We start from the raw sequence: 19,082 nt of genomic DNA on the forward strand, positions 1-19,082 counted from the left end.
AGACGGCCTCCAGTCCAGAGCCTCCAGTCCGGAGCCTCCAGAGACGGTCTCCAGTCCGGAGCCTCCTGTCCGGAGCCTGTCTCCAGTCCGGAGCCTCCAGATAAGGTCTCCAGTCCGGAGCCTCCAGATACGGTCTCCAGTCCGGAGCCTCCAGAGACGGTCTCCAGTCCGGAGCCTCCAGAGACGGTCTCCAGTCCGGAGCCTCCAGAGACGGTCTCCAGTCCGGAGCCTCCAGAGACGGCCTCCAGTCCGGGGCCCGCAACGAGGGTGTCCAGTCTGGCGTCCGCTACGAGGGTCCCCAGTCCGGGGCCCACAACGAGGGACCCCAGTCCGGCGAGGGTCCCCGCACCAGAGGTGCCACCAAAGTGGGGTGAGACAGTGGTGGAGCGGGGTCTGCGTCCCGCACCTGAGCCGCCACCGCGGATAGATGCCCACCCAGACCCTCCCCTATAGGTTTAGGTTTTGCGGCCAGAGTCCGCACCTTTGGGGGGGGGGGGTACTGTGGGTTAGGGTGGTTATTCTATACTCTATTATTTGTATTTGTATGTTTTTCCCGGGTAGGGTTCTAGATCAGGGATAGCTGTCTATCGTTGTCTCTGATTGAGAACCATAATTAGGTAGCACTTTTATTTCACCTGTCTTTGTGGGAAGTTGCCTTTGGTTATGGCACATAGCCTTTAGCTTCACGGTTTTGTTTTGTAGTGTTTATTGTTTTGTTAGCATCTTTTCTAAAATAAAATAATACGTACGCTAACCACGCTGCACCTTGGTCCAGTTCTTTCAACGGTCGTGTAGTTGTTTAGGGAGGTTGCCTTAGTGTTCTTGGGAACAGGGACTATGGTGGTCTGCTTTATTATTTTGATATTACAGACTCAATCAGGGACATGTTAAAAATGTCAGTAAAGACATCTGCCAGTTGGTCAGAACATGCCTGGAGCACACGTCCTGGTAATCCGTCTGGCCCCGCGGCCTTGTGAATGTTAACCTGTTTAAAGGTCTTACTCACGTCGGCTATGGAGAGCGTGATCACACAGTCGTCCGGAACAGCTGATTCTCTCATGCATGACTCGGTGTTGCTTGCCTCGAAGCGAGCGTAGAAGTGATTTAGCTCGCCTGGTAGGCTTGTGTCACTGGGCACCTCAGCTGTGCTTCCCTTTGTAGTCTGTAATAGTTTGCGAGCCCTGCCACATAAGACGAGCGTCGGAGTCGGTGTAGTACGATTCAATCTTAGCCCTGTATTGGTGCTTTGCCTGTTTGATGGTTCGTCAGAGGGCATCCCACGATTTCTTTTAAGCTACTGGGTTAGAGTCCCGCACCTTGAAAGCAGCAGCTCTACCCTTTAGCTCAGTGCGAATGTTTCCTGTAGAGTAATGTGTAGTGATGGAGTACTGTGTAGTGATAGTGTAGAGTGTAGTGATGGAGTACTGTGTAGTGATGGAGTACTGTGTAGTGATAGTGTAGAGTGTAGTGATGGAGTATTGTGTAGTGATGGAGTATTGTGTCGTGATGGAGTATTGTGTAGCGATGGAGTATTGTGTAGCGATGGAGTATTGTGTAGTGATGGAGTATTGTGTAGTGATAGTGTAGAGTGTATTGATGGAGTACTGTGTAGTGATAGTGTAGAGTGTAGTGATGGAGTATTGTGTAGTGATATTGTAGAGTGTAGTGATGGAGTACTGTGTAGTGATAATGTAGAGTGTAGTGATGGAGTACTGTGTAGGGATAGTGTAGAGTGTAGTGATGGAGTACTGTGTAGTGATAGTGTAGAGTGTAGTGATGGAGTATTGTGTAGTGATATTGTAGATTGTAGTGATGGAGTACTGTGTAGTGATAATGTAGAGTGTAGTGATGGAGTACTGTGTAGGGATAGTGTAGAGTGTAGTGATGGAGTACTGTGTAGTGATGGAGTACTGTGTAGTGATGGAGTACTGTGTAGTGATAATGTAGAGTGTAGTGATGGAGTACTGTGTAGTGATGGAGTACTGTGTAGGTATAGTGTAGAGTGTAGTGATGGAGTACTGTGTAGTGATGGAGTACTGTGTAGTGATGGAGTACTGTGTAGTAATGGAATACTGTGTAGTGATGGAGAACTGTGTAGTGATGGAGTACTGTGTAGTGATGGAGAACTGTGTAGTGATGGAGAACTGTGTAGTGATGGAGAACTGTGTAGTGATGGAGTACTGTGTAGTGAGGGAGTACTGTGTAGTGATGGAGTAATGTGTAGTGATGGAGTAGTGATGGAGTACTGTGTAGTGATAGTGTAGTGATGGAGTACTGTGTAGTGATAGTGTAGAGTGTAGTGATGGAGTACTGTGTAGTGATAGTGTAGAGTGTAGTGATGGTGTACTGTGTAGTGATGGAATACTGTGTAGTGATGGAGAACTGTGTAGTGATGGAGAACTGTGTAGTGATGGAGAACTGTGTAGTGATGGAGAACTGTGTAGTGATGGAGTAATGTGTAGTGATGGAGAACTGTGTAGTGATGGAGAACTGTGTAGTGATGGAGTAATGTGTAGTGATGGAGAACTGTGTAGTGATGGAGAACTGTGTAGTGATGGAGTAATGTGTAGTGATGGAGAACTGTGTAGTGATGGAGTAATGTGTAGTGATGGAATACTGTGTAGTGATGGAGAACTGTGTAGTGATGGAGTAATGTGTAGTGATGGAGTAATGTGTAGTGATGGAGAACTGTGTAGTGATGGAGAACTGTGTAGTGATGTAGTGATGGAGAACTGTGTAGTGATGGAGAACTGTGTAGTGATGGAGAACTGTGTAGTGATGGAGTAATGTGTAGTGATGGAGTAATGTGTAGTGATGGAGAACTGTGTAGTGATGGAGAACTGTGTAGTGATGGAGAACTGTGTAGTGATGGAGAACTGTGTAGTGATGGAGTAATGTGTAGTGATGGAGTACTGTGTAGTGATGGAGTACTGTGTAGTGATGGAGTACTGTGTAGTGATGGAGTACTGTGTAGTGATAGTGTAGAGTGTAGTGATGGAGTACTGTGTAGTGATAGTGTAGAGTGTAGTCATGGAGTACTGTGTAGTGATGGAGTACTGTGTAGTGATAGTGTAGAGTGTAGTGATGGTGTACTGTGTAGTGATAGTGTAGAGTGTAGTGATGGGGAGTACTGTGTAGTGATAGTGTAGAGTGTAGTGATGGAGTACTGTGTAGTGATAGTGTAGAGTGTTGTGATGGAGTACTGTGTAGTGATAGTGTAGAGTGTTGTGATGGAGTACTGTGTAGTGATGGAGTACTGTATAGTGATGGAGTACTGTGTAGTGATAGTGTATAGTGTAGTGATAGTGTATAGTGTAGTGATGGAGTACTGTGTAGTGATGGAGTACTGTGTAGTGATAGTGTATAGTGTAGTGATGGAGTACTGTGTAGTGATGGAGTACTGTGTAGGGATAGTGTAGAGTGTAGTGATGGAGTACTGTGTAGTGATGGAGTACTGTGTAGTGATGGAGTACTGTGTAGTGATGGAGAACTGTGTAGTGATGGAGAACTGTGTAGTGATGGAGAACTGTGTAGTGATGGAGTACTGTGTAGTGATGGAGTACTGGGTAGTGATAGTGTAGAGTGTAGTGATGGAGTACTGTGTATTGATAATGTAGAGTGTAGTGATGGAGTACTGTGTAGTGATGGAGTACTGTGTAGTGATGGAGTACTGTGTAGTGATGGAGTACTGTGTAGTGATGGAATACTGTGTAGTGATGGAATACTGTGTAGTGATGGAATACTGTGTAGTGATGGAATACTGTGTAGTGATGGAGAACTGTGTAGTGATGGAGAACTGTGTAGTGATGGAGAACTGTGTAGTGATGGAGAACTGTGTAGTGATGGAGTAATGTGTAGTGATGGAATACTGTGTAGTGATGGAGAACTGTGTAGTGATGGAGAACTGTGTAGTGATGGAGTAATGTGTAGTGATGGAGTAATGTGTAGTGATGGAGAACTGTGTAGTGATGGAGAACTGTGTAGTGATGGAGTAATGTGTAGTGATGGACAACTGTGTAGTGATGGAGAACTGTGTAGTGATGGAGTAATGTGTAGTGATGGAGAACTGTGTAGTGATGGAGAACTGTGTAGTGATGGAGAACTGTGTAGTGATGGAGAACTGTGTAGTGATGGAGTACTGTGTAGTGATGGAGTACTGTGTAGTGATGGAGTACTGTGTAGTGATGGAGTAATGTGTAGTGATGGAGTAATGTGTAGTGATGGAGTAGTGATGGAGTACTGTGTAGTGATGGAGTACTGTGTAGTGATAGTGTAGTGATGGAGTACTGTGTAGTGATAGTGTAGAGTGTAGTGATGGAGTACTGTGTAGTGATAGTGTAGAGTGTAGTGATGGAGTACTGTGTAGTGATAGTGTAGAGTGTAGTGATGGTGTACTGTGCAGTGATGGAATACTGTGTAGTGATGGAGAACTGTGTAGTGATGGAGAACTGTGTAGTGATGGAGAACTGTGTAGTGATGGAGAACTGTGTAGTGATGGAGTAATGTGTAGTGATGGAGAACTGTGTAGTGATGGAGAACTGTGTAGTGATGGAGTAATGTGTAGTGATGGAGAACTGTGTAGTGATGGAGAACTGTGTAGTGATGGAGTAATGTGTAGTGATGGAGAACTGTGTAGTGATGGAGAACTGTGTAGTGATGGAGTAATGTGTAGTGATGGAGTAATGTGTAGTGATGGAGAACTGTGTAGTGATGGAGAACTGTGTAGTGATGGAGAACTGTGTAGTGATGGAGAACTGTGTAGTGATGGAGTAATGTGTAGTGATGGAGTACTGTGTAGTGATGGAGTACTGTGTAGTGATGGAGTACTGTGTAGTGATGGAGTACTGTGTAGTGATGGAGTACTGTGTAGTGATAGTGTAGAGTGTAGTGATGGAGTACTGTGTAGTGATAGTGTAGAGTGTAGTGATGGTGTACTGTGTAGTGATAGTGTAGAGTGTAGTGATGGGGAGTACTGTGTAGTGATAGTGTAGAGTGTAGTGATGGAGTACTGTGTAGTGATAGTGTAGAGTGTTGTGATGGAGTACTGTGTAGTGATAGTGTAGAGTGTTGTGATGGAGTACTGTGTAGTGATGGAGTACTGTATAGTGATGGAGTACTGTATAGTGATGGAGTACTGTGTAGTGATAGTGTATAGTGTAGTGATAGTGTATAGTGTAGTGATGGAGTACTGTGTAGTGATGGAGTACTGTGTAGTGATAGTGATGGAGTACTGTGTAGTGATGGAGTACTGTGTAGGGATAGTGTAGAGTGTAGTTATGGAGTACTGTGTAGTGATGGAGAACTGTGTAGTGATGGAGTACTGTGTAGTGATGGAGAACTGTGTAGTGATGGAGAACTGTGTAGTGATGGAGAACTGTGTAGTGATGGAGTACTGGGTAGTGATAGTGTAGAGTGTAGTGATGGAGTACTGTGTAGTGATAGTGTAGAGTGTAGTGATGGAGTACTGTGTAGTGATGGAGTACTGTGTAGTGATGGAGTACTGTGTAGTGATGGAATACTGTGTAGTGATGGAGAACTGTGTAGTGATGGAGAACTGTGTAGTGATGGAGAACTGTGTAGTGATGGAGAACTGTGTAGTGATGGAGAACTGTGTAGTGATGGAGTAATGTGTAGTGATGGAATACTGTGTAGTGATGGAGAACTGTGTAGTGATGGAGAACTGTGTAGTGATGGAGTAATGTGTAGTGATGGAGTAATGTGTAGTGATGGAGAACTGTGTAGTGATGGAGAACTGTGTAGTGATGGAGTAATGTGTAGTGATGGAGAACTGTGTAGTGATGGAGAACTGTGTAGTGATGGAGAACTGTGTAGTGATGGAGAACTGTGTAGTGATGGAGAACTGTGTAGTGATGGAGAACTGTGTAGTGATGGAGTAATGTGTAGTGATGGAGTACTGTGTAGTGATGGAGTACTGTGTAGTGATAGTGTAGAGTGTAGTGATGGAGTACTGTGTAGTGATAGTGTAGAGTGTAGTGATGGAGTACTGTGTAGTGATGGAGTACTGTGTAGTGATAGTGTAGAGTGTAGTGATGGAGTACTGTGTAGTGATAGTGTAGAGTGTAGTGATGGAGTACTGTGTAGTGATAGTGTAGAGTGTAGTGATGGTGTACTGTGTAGTGATAGTGTAGAGTGTAGTGATGGGGAGGACTGTGTAGTGATAGTGTAAAGTGTAGTGATGGAGTACTGTGTAGTGATAGTGTAGAGTGTTGTGATGGAGTACTGTGTAGTGATAGTGTAGAGTGTTGTGATGGAGTACTGTGTAGTGATGGAGTACTGTATAGTGATGGAGTACTGTATAGTGATGGAGTACTGTGTAGTGATAGTGTATAGTGTAGTGTAGTGATGGATGGAGTACTGTGTAGTGATGGAGTACTGTGTAGTGATAGTGTATAGTGTAGTGATGGAGTACTGTGTAGTGATGGAGTACTGTGTAGTGATGGAGTACTGTGTAGTGATGGAGTACTGTGTAGTGATGGAGTACTGTGTAGTGATGGAGAACTGTGTAGTGATGGAGTACTGTGTAGTGATGGAGTACTGGGTGTGATAGTGATAGTGAGAGTACTGTGTAGTGATGGAGTGATGGAGTACTGTGTAGTGAGTGTAGAGTGTAGTGATGGAGTACTGTGTAGTGATAGTGGAGACTGTGTAGTGATGGAGTACTGTGTAGTGATGGAATACTGTGTAGTGATGGAATACTGTGTAGTGATGGAGAACTGTGTAGTGATGGAGAACTGTGTAGTGATGTAATGTGTAGTGATGTGTAGTGATGGAGAACTGTGTAGTGATGGAGAACTGTGTAGTGATGGAGAACTGTGTAGTGATGGAGAACTGTGTAGTGATGTAATGTAGTGATGGAGTACTGTGTAGTGATGGAATACTGTGTAGTGATGGAGAACTGTAGTGTGATGGAGAACTGTGTAGTGATGGAGAACTGTGTAGATGAGTAATGTGTAGTGATGGAGAACTGTGTAGTGATGGAGAACTGTGTAGTGATGGAGTAATGTGTAGTGATGGAGAACTGTAGTGGTGGAGTGATGGAGTTGGAACTGTGTAGTGATGGAGTACTGTGTAGTGATGGAGTACTGTGTAGTGATGGAGTACTGTGTAGTGATGGAGTACTGTGTAGTGATAGTGTAGAGTGTAGTGATGGAGTAATGTGTAGTGATAGTGTAGTGATGGAGTACTGTGTAGTGATGGAGTACTGTGTAGTGATGGAGTACTGTGTAGTGATAGTGTAGAGTGTAGTGATGGAGTACTGTGTAGTGATGGAGTACTTTGTAGTGATGGAGTACTGTGTAGTGATGGAGTACTGTGTAGTGATGGAGTACTGTGTAGTGATAGTGTAGAGTGTAGTGATGGAGTACTGTGTAGTGATGGAGTTGTCCTATTGTTAGTGTTTAGGGGGAGAGAGGAGTGGAAGTGGGACTGATGCTGCTTCATGTTAAACAGGCCTGCTCTGGTGGAGATAGAAGCCCAGTTGTCAGGGGCAGTAGTCAGGGGCAGTAGTCAGGCGCAGTCATCAGGGACAGTCAACAGAGACAGTAGTCAGGCACAGTCAACAGAGACAGTAGTCAGGCACAGTAGTCAGGCACAGTCAACAAAGACAGTAGTCAGGCACAGTCAACAGAGACAGAAGTCAGAGACAGTCAACAGAGACAGTAGTCAGGCACAGTCAACAGAGACAGTAGTCAGGCACAGTCAACAGAGACAGTAGTCAGGCACAGTCAACAGAGACAGTAGTCAGGGACAGTCAACAGAGACAGTAGTCAGGGACAGTCAACAGAGACAGTAGTCAGGCACAGTCAACAAAGACAGTAGTCAGGGACAGTCAACAGAGACAGTAGTCAGGGACAGTCAACAGAGACAGTAGTCAGGCACAGTCAACAGAGACAGTAGTCAGGCACAGTCAACAGAGACAGTAGTCAGGCACAGTAGTCAGGCACAGTCAACAAAGACAGTAGTCAGGCACAGTCAACAAAGACAGTAGTCAGGCACAGTCAACAAAGACAGTAGTCAGGGACAGTCAACAGAGACAGTAGTCAGGCACAGTCAACAAAGACAGTAGTCAGGGACAGTAGTCAGGGTCAGTCAACAGAGACAGTAGTCAGGCACAGTCAACAAAGACAGTAGTCAGGGACAGTAGTCAGGGACAGGAGCTATAGGGCCTCAGAAATACAACAATCATGCATGCTTGTTCCATCAGACTCATTAATAAGCTGACATTTAACTCCTTAAGGCCTCACCGTATGCAGCATATTCGGAAAGTATTCAGACCCCTTGACTTTTTCCACATTTTGTTATGTTACAGCCTTATTCTACAATTGATTAAATTATTTCCCCCCCCCTCATCAATCTACACACAATACCCCATAATGACAAAGCAAAAACAGGTTTGTGGACATTTTCAATATCAAAACGTAAATATGACATTTACATAAGTATTCCGACCCTTTACTCAGTACTTTGTTTAAGCCCTTTTGGCAGCAATTACAGCCTTGAGTCTTCTTGGGTATGATACTACAAGCTTGGCACACCTGTATTTGGGGAATTTAGCCCATTCTTCTCTGAGGATCCTCTCAAGCTCTGTCAGGTTGGATGGGGAGTGTTGGTGCTCAGCTATTTTCAGATCTCTCAGAGATGTTCGATCGGGTTCAAGTCCGGGCTCTGGCTGGATGACTCCAGGACATTCAGAGACTTGTACCAAAGCCACTCCAGCATTGTCTTGGATGTGTGCTTAGGGTTGTTGTCCTGTTGGAAGGTGAACCTTCACCCCAGTCTGAGGTCCTGAGCGCTCTGGATCAGGTTTTCATCAAGGATCTCTCTGTAGTTTGCTCCGTTCATCTTTCCATCGATCCTGAATAGTCTCCCAGGCCCTGCCACTGAAAATTATTCCCACAGCATGATGCTGTCACCACCATGCTTTACCATAGGGACCGTGCCAGGTTTCCTCTTGACATGAGGCTTGGCATTCAGGCCAAAGAGTTCAGTCTTGGTTTCATCAGACCAGAGAATCTTGTTTCACATGGTCTGAGAGTCCTTTAGGTGCCTTTTGGCAAACTCCAAGCTGTCATGTGCCTTTTACTGAGGAGTGGCTTCTGTCTGGCCACTACCATAAAGGCCTGATTGGTGGAGTGTTGCAGAGATGGTTGTCCTTCTGGAAGGTTCTCCCATCTCCACAGAGGAACTCTGGAGCTCTGTCAGAGTGACCATCGGGTTCTTGGTCACCTCCCTGACCAAGGCCCTTCTCCCCTGATTGCTCAGTTTTGCCTGGCGGCCGGCTGTAGGAAGAGTCTTGTTGGTTCTAAACTTCTTTCATTTAAGAATGATGAAGGTCACTGTGCTCTTGGGGACCTTCAAAGCTGCAGAAATGTTTAGTACCCTTCCCCAGATCTGTGCCTCGACACAATCCTTTCTCGGAGCTCTACGGACACTTCCTTCGACCACATGGCTTGGTTGTTGCCCCGAAATGCACTGTCAACTGTGGGACCTTTATATAGACAGGTGAGTGCCTTTCCAAATCATGTCCAATCAATTCATTTTAACACAGGTGGACTCCAATCAATTTGTTGAAACATCTCAAGGATGATCAATGGAAACAGGATCCACCTGAGCTCGACTCTCAAGTAAAGGGTCTGAATACTTGTGTAAATAAGCTATTTCTGTTTTTAATTTTTAATACATTTGCAAACATTTCTAAAAACCTGTTTTTGCTTCGTCATTATGGGGTATTGTGTGTAGATTGATGAGGACTTTTTTTGTTTCATCAATTTAAGAATAAGGCTAACGTTTCAAGTGGTCTGAATACTTTCCGAATGAATTGCATATCAATGCATCTACAGTATGTGCTTGGAGATGTTTTTGTCGTCTGACCAAAAGGAGAAAGGAAGTGTGTGTGTGTGTGTGTGTGTGTGTGTGTGTGTGTGTGTGTGTGTGTGTGTGTGTGTGTGTGTGTGTGTGTGTGTGTGTGTGTGTGTGTGTGTGTGTGTGTGTGTGTGTGTGTGTGTGTGTGTGTGTGTGTGTGTGTGTGTGTGTGTGTGTAACTGCACTGTACCTGTCCTGCAGGGTGTCAGTCGATCAGTCAGAGGAGAGACAACAGGACAGCCCCACCGAGACTCGCACTGCATCTGTACTCAGCAGCAAGGGCTCCACCAGGACCCCCAGGTGTGTGTGAGAGAGAGACGAAGAACACGAGAGAGGGTGTGTGTGTTAGAACTGAAGTACAGTAAATCAAATCAGATGTATTTGATAAAGCTCTTTTTACCCAGCGTAAAACCACAAAGAGAAAACAAGTCAGATTTAGAAGCACATTGGTACCTGGCTCTGTGGGGTGGCCAGTCCTCTTCTGGCTGTATGTATCAAGAGGACAGGTAAAGTGGCTGTCTCTTTCCTTTCTCTTTCACACTGTCTTTCTGTAGTAAAGGGAAGAGTAAAGGGCGGAAGGAGGACGAGAAACTGAGAGATGAGGATGAGAGTAAGCCCCAGCAGGAGGTAGCCACGGTAACAGAGAAGCCATGGATGCTCCCGTATGATGCGGCATTCCACGCCCTGGTTACCGAGGCCACCAAGACCATCCTCCCGCTGCACGTGGAGAGTGAGCAGTACAGCGCCTTAGCCAGGTCAGAAAGACAGTACTTAAATAACCTACAAATAATCAACACACAACCTCAAATGACTAACACACAACTAAGAATAAGGTACCCAAAACTAACACAAAACCCCACTAACAGGCAGTTCCTTTATCATCTGTTGTGGCTGCTGCCGTTCAGCCCCTATCTGCTGTGTGATTGGCTGTTAGGCTGGTGAGTGAGGTGATGGGCGGGGCGGTGGAGGTGGACAGACAGCATGACTTCCTGTGGGAGCTCCACCTCAGTGAGCTGCGCTATGAACTACAGTCCAACATCATCCCCATCGGACAGATACGCAAGGGAACCTACTACCACAGGGCTCTGCTTTATAAGGTGGGTAGTGTACTATCTCTTTCCCCTCTGTCTCTTTATCGCTCTCTCTCTCTTATTCTAGTCCCTAACTCCTCTCTCTCCCCAGGTGTTGGCTGACCGTATAGGTGTGAGTTGTAGCCTGGTGAGGGGGGAGTATAACCGGGTGTGGAATGAGGTCCTCCTCTCAGTTGGGACGCCCCACTACCCAGGGTGCCAGCCCCAGCCTAGAGCTCACCTGGTGGACCTCATACACCAGCCTGGGAGGCTTCTGAGAGCCAATACACCCCAGGCCAAACAATACCAGACTATATGACCACACATTAAAATACACTTTATAACTACACAATACCAGACTATATGACCACACATTAAAATACACTTTATAACTACACAATACCAGACTATATAACCACACATTAAAATACACTTTATAACTACACCATACCAGACTATATAACCACACATTAAAATACACTTTATAACTACATCATACCAGACTATATAACCACACATTAAAATACACTTTATAACTACACAATACCAGACTATATAACCACACATTAAAATACACTTTATAACTACACCATACCAGACTATATAACCACACATTAAAATACACTTTATAACTACATCATACCAGACTATATAACCACATGTTAAAATACACTTTATAACTACACCATACCAGACTATATAACCAGATGTTAAAATACACTTTATAACTACACCATACCAGACTATATAACCACATGTTAAAATACACTTTATAACTACACCATACCAGACTATATAACCACATGTTAAAATACACTTTATAACTACACCATACCAGACTATATAACCAGATGTTAAAATACACTTTATAACTACACCATACCAGACTATATAACCACATGTTAAAATACACTTTATAACTACACCATACCAGACTATATAACCACATGTTAAAATACACTTTATAACTAAACCATTCCAGACTATATAACCACATGTTAAACTACATCATACCAGATTATATAACCACATGTTAAAATACACTTTATAACTAAACCATACCAGACTATATAACCACATACACCATACCCTGGGAGGCTGCTAAGGTCCACCACACAACCCCAAGTTATACAATGCCAGACTGTACTGTACTTTGTAAACAACACTAGACCTTATAAACTGTCTGATTTAGACTGTGCAGCTATCCCATTGAGTTATTTTACCCAGAAGACACTGTTACCATTAAAGTATCGCATGGATTTCTGATTCTCAGCATCTGACGTTAGTAAAGTTGGGTAATGTCTTGTGAACAAAACACAGATGATGTGTGATTATTGGCCAAAATACATTAGAATTTTGTTCTGAATGTTGTGCATTCACCTTTTGACATGGTTCCATAGTGTGGTAGGATGGGGAGTAGCACAAGGTCAGATTGGCCACTGATCAACCAGTCAGTCCCTCTGCAGGCAGGGAGTGCTCATCGGTTGTTTCAACTGAATTCAAAACTATTGAAAAAAATATAGTATAATATAAGTGCATGTAGTCGTAAGGGGTTTGAGGCAAATGGTAATGTGAATGACTCTTTTGAGATATCCCCCCACTGTAACGATTGTCCTCTTCTTCTGACGAGGAGTAAGAGATGTCAGACCAATGCGCAGTGTGGTAAGTGTCCATAATGATACTTTTTTTACATTACAACACTAAACTACAAAATAACAACGTGAAATACCGAAACAAACGAAACAGTCCCGCGTGGCACAAACACTGACACGGAAAATAATCACCCACAACTCAAAAGTGAAACCAGGCTACCTAAGGATGGTTCTCAATCAGGGACAACGATATACAGCTGCCTCTGATTGAGAACCATACCAGGCCAAACACAGAAATCCCAAATCAAAGGAACATAGACAACCCACCCAACTCACGCCCTGACCATACTAAACAAAGACATAACAAAAGAAACAAGGTCAAAACGTGACAGTACCCCCCCTCCAAGGTGCGGCCGCAAAACCTGAACCTGTAGGGGAGGGTCTGGGTGGGTGGGTGTCTGTCCACGGTGGCAGCTCTGGCGCAGGACGTGGACCCCACTCCACCATAGTCTTTCTCCGCCTCTTTAACCGCCTCCGTGGCCTCTTTAGAGCAGCGACCCTCGCCGCCGACCTCGGACTGGGGACCCTAGCAATGGGTCCCGAATGGACGGGAGATTCCGGCAACACCGGACAGACGGGAGACTCTGGCAGCTCAGGACAGATGGGGCGGCTCTGGCAGCTCAGGACAGACGGGGCGGCTCTGGCAGCTCAGGACAGACGGGCAACTCTGGAAGCTCAGGACAGGCGGGAGAATCTGGCAGCTCAGGACAGACGGGCGACTCTGGCAGCTCAGGACAGACGGGAGAATCTGGCAGCTCAGGACAGACGGGCGACTCTGGCAGCTCCTGACAGACGGGAGACTCTGGCAGCTCCTGACAGACGGGAGACTCTGGCAGCTCAGGACAGACGGGAGAATCTGGCAGCTCAGGACAGACGGGCGACTCTGGCAGCTCAGGACAGGCGGGAGCACCTGTAGGGTGGAGACGGAGAGACAGCCTGGTGCGGGCGGCTGCCACCAGAGGGCTGGTGCGTGGAGGTGGCACCGGATGGACTGGACCGTGAAGGTGGCACCGGATGGACTGGACCGTGGAGGTGGCACCGGATGGACTGGTGCGTGAAGGTGGCACCAGATGGACTGGACCGTGGAGGTGGCACCGGATGGACTGGACCGTGGAGGTGGCACCGGATGGAGTGGTGCGTGGAGGTGGCACCGGATGGACCGGTGCGTGGAGGTGGCACCGGATGGAGTGGTGCGTGGAGGTGGCACCGGATGGACCGGTGCGTGGAGGTGGCACCGGATGGACTGGACCTGGCACCGGATGGACTGGACCGTGAAGGTGGCACCGGATGGACTGGACCGTGAAGGTGGCACCGGATGGACTGGTGCGTGGAGGTGGCACCGGATGGAGTGGTGCGTGGAGGTGGCACCGGATGGAGTGGTGCGTGGAGGTGGCACCGGATGGAGTGGTGCGTGGAGGTGGCACCGGATGGACTGGTGCGTGGAGGTGGCACCGGATGGACTGGACCTGGCACCGGATGGACTGGACCGTGAAGGTGGCACCGGATGGACTGGACCGTGAAGGTGGCACCGGATGGACTGGTGCGTGAAGGTGGCACCAGATGGACTGGACCGTAGAGGTGGCACCGGATGGACTGGACGTGAAGGTGGCATCGGATGGACTGGTGCGTGGAGGTGGCATCGGATGGACTGGACCGTGAAGGCGCACTGGAGCTCTCGAGCACCGAGCCTGCCCAACCCTATCTGGCTGAATGAGAGAGAGAGTGCCTGCCAAGTCCATATTATTGCCCAAGACTAGAGTTCCTGCTTTCATCCGTCCTGCCTCCACTAGTTCAGGTATGAGCTATTAGGCTTTATAGAATGGAATTGCATAGTTTGCATCTGGATAAGCTCCTTTATTGTAAGTTAGTATGTTTATTAGATACTATTGTAATATGTCCTATTCATAGTCTTTCTATATTTTTTAAACAAAATCAACAAGTGTTTTTCGTCCTGTTGTGTAAGTGGTTGATGCAGAATAGACCAGTGGAAGTTGCCAAAGAGCCATCTGACAGGCCTACTGTCACATTGTCCCCGGGGACATATTTACTCCAAAGAGCCATCTGACAGGCCTACTGTCACATTGTCCCTGGGGACATATTTACTCCAAAGAGCCATCTGACAGGCCTACTGTCACATTGTCCCTGGGGACATATTTACTCCAAAGAGCCATCTGACAGGCCTACTGTCACATTGTCCCCGGGGACATATTTACTCCAAAGAGCCATCTGACACAGGCCTACTGTCACATTTTCCCTGGGGACATATTTACTCCAAAGAGCCATCTGACACAGGCCTCCTAAGCTGCCAGAGCCGCCCCATTTTTCCTGGAGACACATTTGCTGCAAAGAGCAGAAACCCATTGTGCTCTTAGTAGGCTACAGTGGGGAAATTTAAAGCTAAAAGCAATTCAAAAATAATTTAATTACAAATAAAGTGCAACAAAACTCTCACCAAATTTTGCTTATCAATGTTCGCATGTGTGTGTTTGTGTATTATGGGCTTGCGATCACTGACTCGTTGTGATGCGATGACCGACTGGCAGAAGAAACTGACCTCTAAACAGAACATGGTAACGAGGGAGAAGGGGACAGATGGTGACACGTCTCCTGTCCTCAGCATCAATGACCATGGACTGACAATTCATAACCATCGGTTGGTTCATTGAGTAGGTTTGTATGGACTTTGTTTATAGTCTTCCAGTGTCGAAGATGGGAGCAGTTGGTTAAAGAATGACATACAGTATGGGCTGCATCTCAGTAGTCTACAGTGGCTCCCTCTCCTCACCTTCATTTGCACTGATCTGAAAACATAGGCTAGGTTAAAGCAATATGGTGGAAGCCTCAAAAGACAACATATAGTGTGCCTACCCTGTATGTGTCCTCAGCCTTTCAGCGGTCTCTATCTGAACCATAGTGAAGTGGGGATGTACCAGCATGTTTCCTGCGACCCTCCCCTCTTCAGGTAACCATCTAGCCTCCCTATACCAACTGGTCACACTAAAATCTTCATTTCGACCTTTCTGTAATCCTAACCCGAATATCAGCATTTAGTCTCGATCTCTTTCTAGACCTCCCGCTCTCTCCTCTAGTTCAGAGGTGAAGTGTGACTCGGGCATGGGCTGGCCGGCATTCAAAGAGGCTCATGGGATTTGGGAACACGACTAGAGCCACGTATACATCATCCGTCACCCTGACAACACCCTGGGTAGTGTAGAGACAGAGGTAGTCTATAAACATGTGAGTTGCATTCTGGGTAATTATGCTGAGAGCCAATCAGACTATTGTGTATTGCAGGTGTTAGTGTGTTGGTGTGTTTGTTCTGTCTCCTCTAGTGTGTGTGCATCGTTACAGTGTGACGCCCATCTGGGTCATGTGTTTGAGGATGGACCGGACCCCACAGGAGAGAGGTTCTGCATCAACAGCTTCTCTCTCAACTTCAGGCCCAGAGAACCCGGACCTGGTGACCAGTAGAACCCCCTAGAACCATCGTAAATCACCTAAGCCTGACCAGAACCAACCTTCAAACCCAGAAAACACAAACCCAAGGCCCAATATCTGGATCCCTAACCAGAGATCTCAGCATCAGGAATACTGTTTTATATGTCTGTATCTTTCTGTAACTGATCATAGATGAGCTTGTGACCTATATTTACCTGGCTGTGTGGTCTTCCCAACCATAGCCACAACTACTGTACATTATATAGTGCCTTTGGAAAGTATTCAGACCCCTTGACTTTTTCTGCATTTTGTTACATTACAGCCTTATTCTAAAATGTATTCAATATATTTTTTCCATCATCAGTCTACACACACACACACACACACACACACACACACACACACACACACACACACACACACACACACACACACACACACACACACACACACACACACAATACAATACCCCATAATGGCAAAGCAAACAGTTTTTAGAAATGTTTGCAAATGTATAAAAACATACATTATTTACATAAGTATTCAGACCATTTGCTATGAGACTTGTAATTGACCTCAGGTGCATCCTGTTTCCATTGATCATAATTGAGATGTTTCTACAACTTGGAGTCCACCTGTGGTAAATTCAATTTATTGGACATTATTTGGAAAGGCACACACCTGTCTATATAAGGTCCCGCAGTTAATAGTACATGTCAGAGCAACAACCAAGCCAGCTCTGAGACAGGATTGTGTCAAGGCACAGATCTAGGGAAGGGTACCAATGCATTTCTGCAGCTTTGAAGGTCCCCAGTAACACAGTTGCTTCATCATTCTTAAATGGAAGAAGTTTGTAACCTCCAAGGTTTGCCGCCCAGCCAAACTGAGCAATTGGGAGAGAAGCAACTTGGTCAGGGAGGTGACCAAGAACTCAATGGTCACTCTGACAGAGCTCTAGAGTTCCTCTATTGAGAGGAAGGACAACTGTCTCTGCATCACTCCACCAATCAGGCCTTTATGATAAAGTGGCCAGACGGAAGCCACTCCTCAGTAAAAAAGGCACATGAAAGCCCACTTGGAGTTTGCCAAAAGGCACCTAAAGACTCTCAGACCATTAGAAACCAGATTCCCTGGTCTGATGAAACCAAGATGGAACTATTTGGCCTGAATGCCAAGCTTCACGTTTGGAGGAAACCTGGCGCAATCCCTACGGTGAAGCATGGTGGTGGCAGCATGATGCTGTGGGGATGTTTTTCTGGACAAGTTACTGAATGTCCTGGAGTGGCCCAGCCAGAGCCCGGACTTCAACCCGATCGAACATCTCCGAAGAGACCTGAAAATAGCTGAGCTGCAATGCTCCCCATCCAACCTGAGAGCGTGAGAGGATCTGCAGAGAAGAATGGGAGAAATTCCCCAAATACAGGTGTGCCAAGCTTGTAGCGTCGTACCCAAGAAGACTCGAGGCTGTAAGTGCTACCAAAAGTGCTTTAAGAAAGTACTGAGTAAAGTGTCTGAATACTTATGTAAATGTATTTGTTTTTTGTTCGTAATATATTTGCAATAATTTCAAAACTGTTTTTGCTTCGTCATTATGAGTTGTGTGTAGATTGAGGGAAAAAACAACAACATTTGAATCAATTTTAGAATAAGGCTGTAATGTAACAACATGTGGAAAAAGTCAAAGGTCTGAATTTCCGAAGGCACTGTTTGTTAATGGTCACATTTTGTAATGCTTGTTAAAGGGTTTTCAATCAAGTTCACTGGGAATCTGAGATTTAACTGATAGGTCATTATGAGGTGACGTCACTAAAGCTGCTGTAGGTCCCATGACAGAAAAGTCTGAAATTAGGAAGGAATTCCAATATTGGCTCTAGAACTAAAAGGAAACCCCTGTTGTTGCTCAGCAGGACCAGGTTTGAAGACCATTGATGAATGACTGTTGTATGACCACAACGGGCCGCATATTTAGGGTCTCATTCCTGGGCACTGAACACCAGGGCTTAGTGTCTGCTGTTGTGTACAGTTAGTATGTCTGTGCTAGAATTTAGGGGGTCTACACAGTCTATGCAAACGGAGTCAAATGATGTCCATTTGTGTTGCTCTGTAAGTAGTTCTACGTGGTTAAGTGAGCAGTGTGTCAAGAAGCAGCGCAGTGTGTCAAAAAGCAGCCCAATGTGTCAAGAAGCAGCGCAGGGTGTCAAGAAGCAGCACAGGGTGTCAAGAAGCAGAGCAGGGTGTCAAGAAGCAGAGCAGGGTGTCAAGAAGCAGAGCAGGGTGTCAAGAAGCAGAGCAGCTTGGCAAGGTCAAGTTTCAGAGGACGCATGGCTCTCAACCTTCGCCTCTCCCGAGTCCGTATGGGAGTTGCAGTGATGGGACAAGACGAACTACCAATTAGATCAAATTTGATATCACAAAATTGGGGAGAAAAAAGGGTAAAAAGTAAAGAAAGAGGCACCACAGAGAGAGTAAGGGTTGGACACAAGATATTTATTTATTTAACCAGGTAGGCCAGTTGAGAATAAGTTCTCATTTACAACTGCGACTTGGCCAAGATAAAGCAAAGAAGTGCGACAAAAAACACAGAGTTACACATGGGATAAACAAACGTACGGTCAATAACACAATAGAAAAATATATGTACAGTGTGCGCAAATGTAGAAGATTAGGGAGGTAACGGAATAATTAAGGCCATAGAGGCGAAAATAATTACAATTTAGCATTAACACCGGAGTGATAGATGTGCAGATGATGATGTGCAAGTAGAGATACTGGGGTGCAGAAGAGCAAGAAGATAAATAACAATATGGGGATGAGGTATTTGGGTGGGCTATTTACAGATGGGCTGTGTACAGGTACAGTGATCAGTAAGCTGTTCTGACAGCTGATACTTAAAGTTAGAGGGAGATAAGTCTCCAGCTTCAGTGATTTTTTGCAATTCGTTCCAGTTGTTGGCAGCAGAGAACTGGAAGGAAAGGTGGCCAAAGGAAGTGTTGGCTTTAGGGATGATCAGTAAAATATACCTGCTGGAGCGCCGTGCTAT

At 45.7% G+C, this 19,082-nt stretch overlaps 1 protein-coding gene across 3 annotated transcripts in view; it reads left to right on the forward strand.

Annotated features, from left to right (window-relative positions):
* LOC124039507 (armadillo repeat-containing protein 3-like) overlaps window positions 1–12,269 on the forward strand; it is a 43,598-nt gene extending 31,329 nt beyond the window's left edge. For all 3 annotated transcript variants that reach the window (XM_046355543.1, XM_046355544.1, XM_046355545.1), the window contains 4 exons: window positions 10,084–10,182; window positions 10,437–10,637; window positions 10,817–10,979; window positions 11,065–12,269. In XM_046355543.1, coding sequence (XP_046211499.1) covers window positions 10,084–10,182; window positions 10,437–10,637; window positions 10,817–10,979; window positions 11,065–11,271 — 670 coding nt within the window. In that variant the 3' untranslated portion in view covers window positions 11,272–12,269. The remainder of the gene's footprint in view (window positions 1–10,083; window positions 10,183–10,436; window positions 10,638–10,816; window positions 10,980–11,064) is intronic.
* The last annotated feature ends 6,813 nt before the right edge of the window (window positions 12,270–19,082 follow it).

Source organism: Oncorhynchus gorbuscha, linkage group LG07 (genome assembly GCF_021184085.1).
Source record: "Oncorhynchus gorbuscha isolate QuinsamMale2020 ecotype Even-year linkage group LG07, OgorEven_v1.0, whole genome shotgun sequence".
Lineage (NCBI taxonomy): Eukaryota > Metazoa > Chordata > Actinopteri > Salmoniformes > Salmonidae > Oncorhynchus > Oncorhynchus gorbuscha.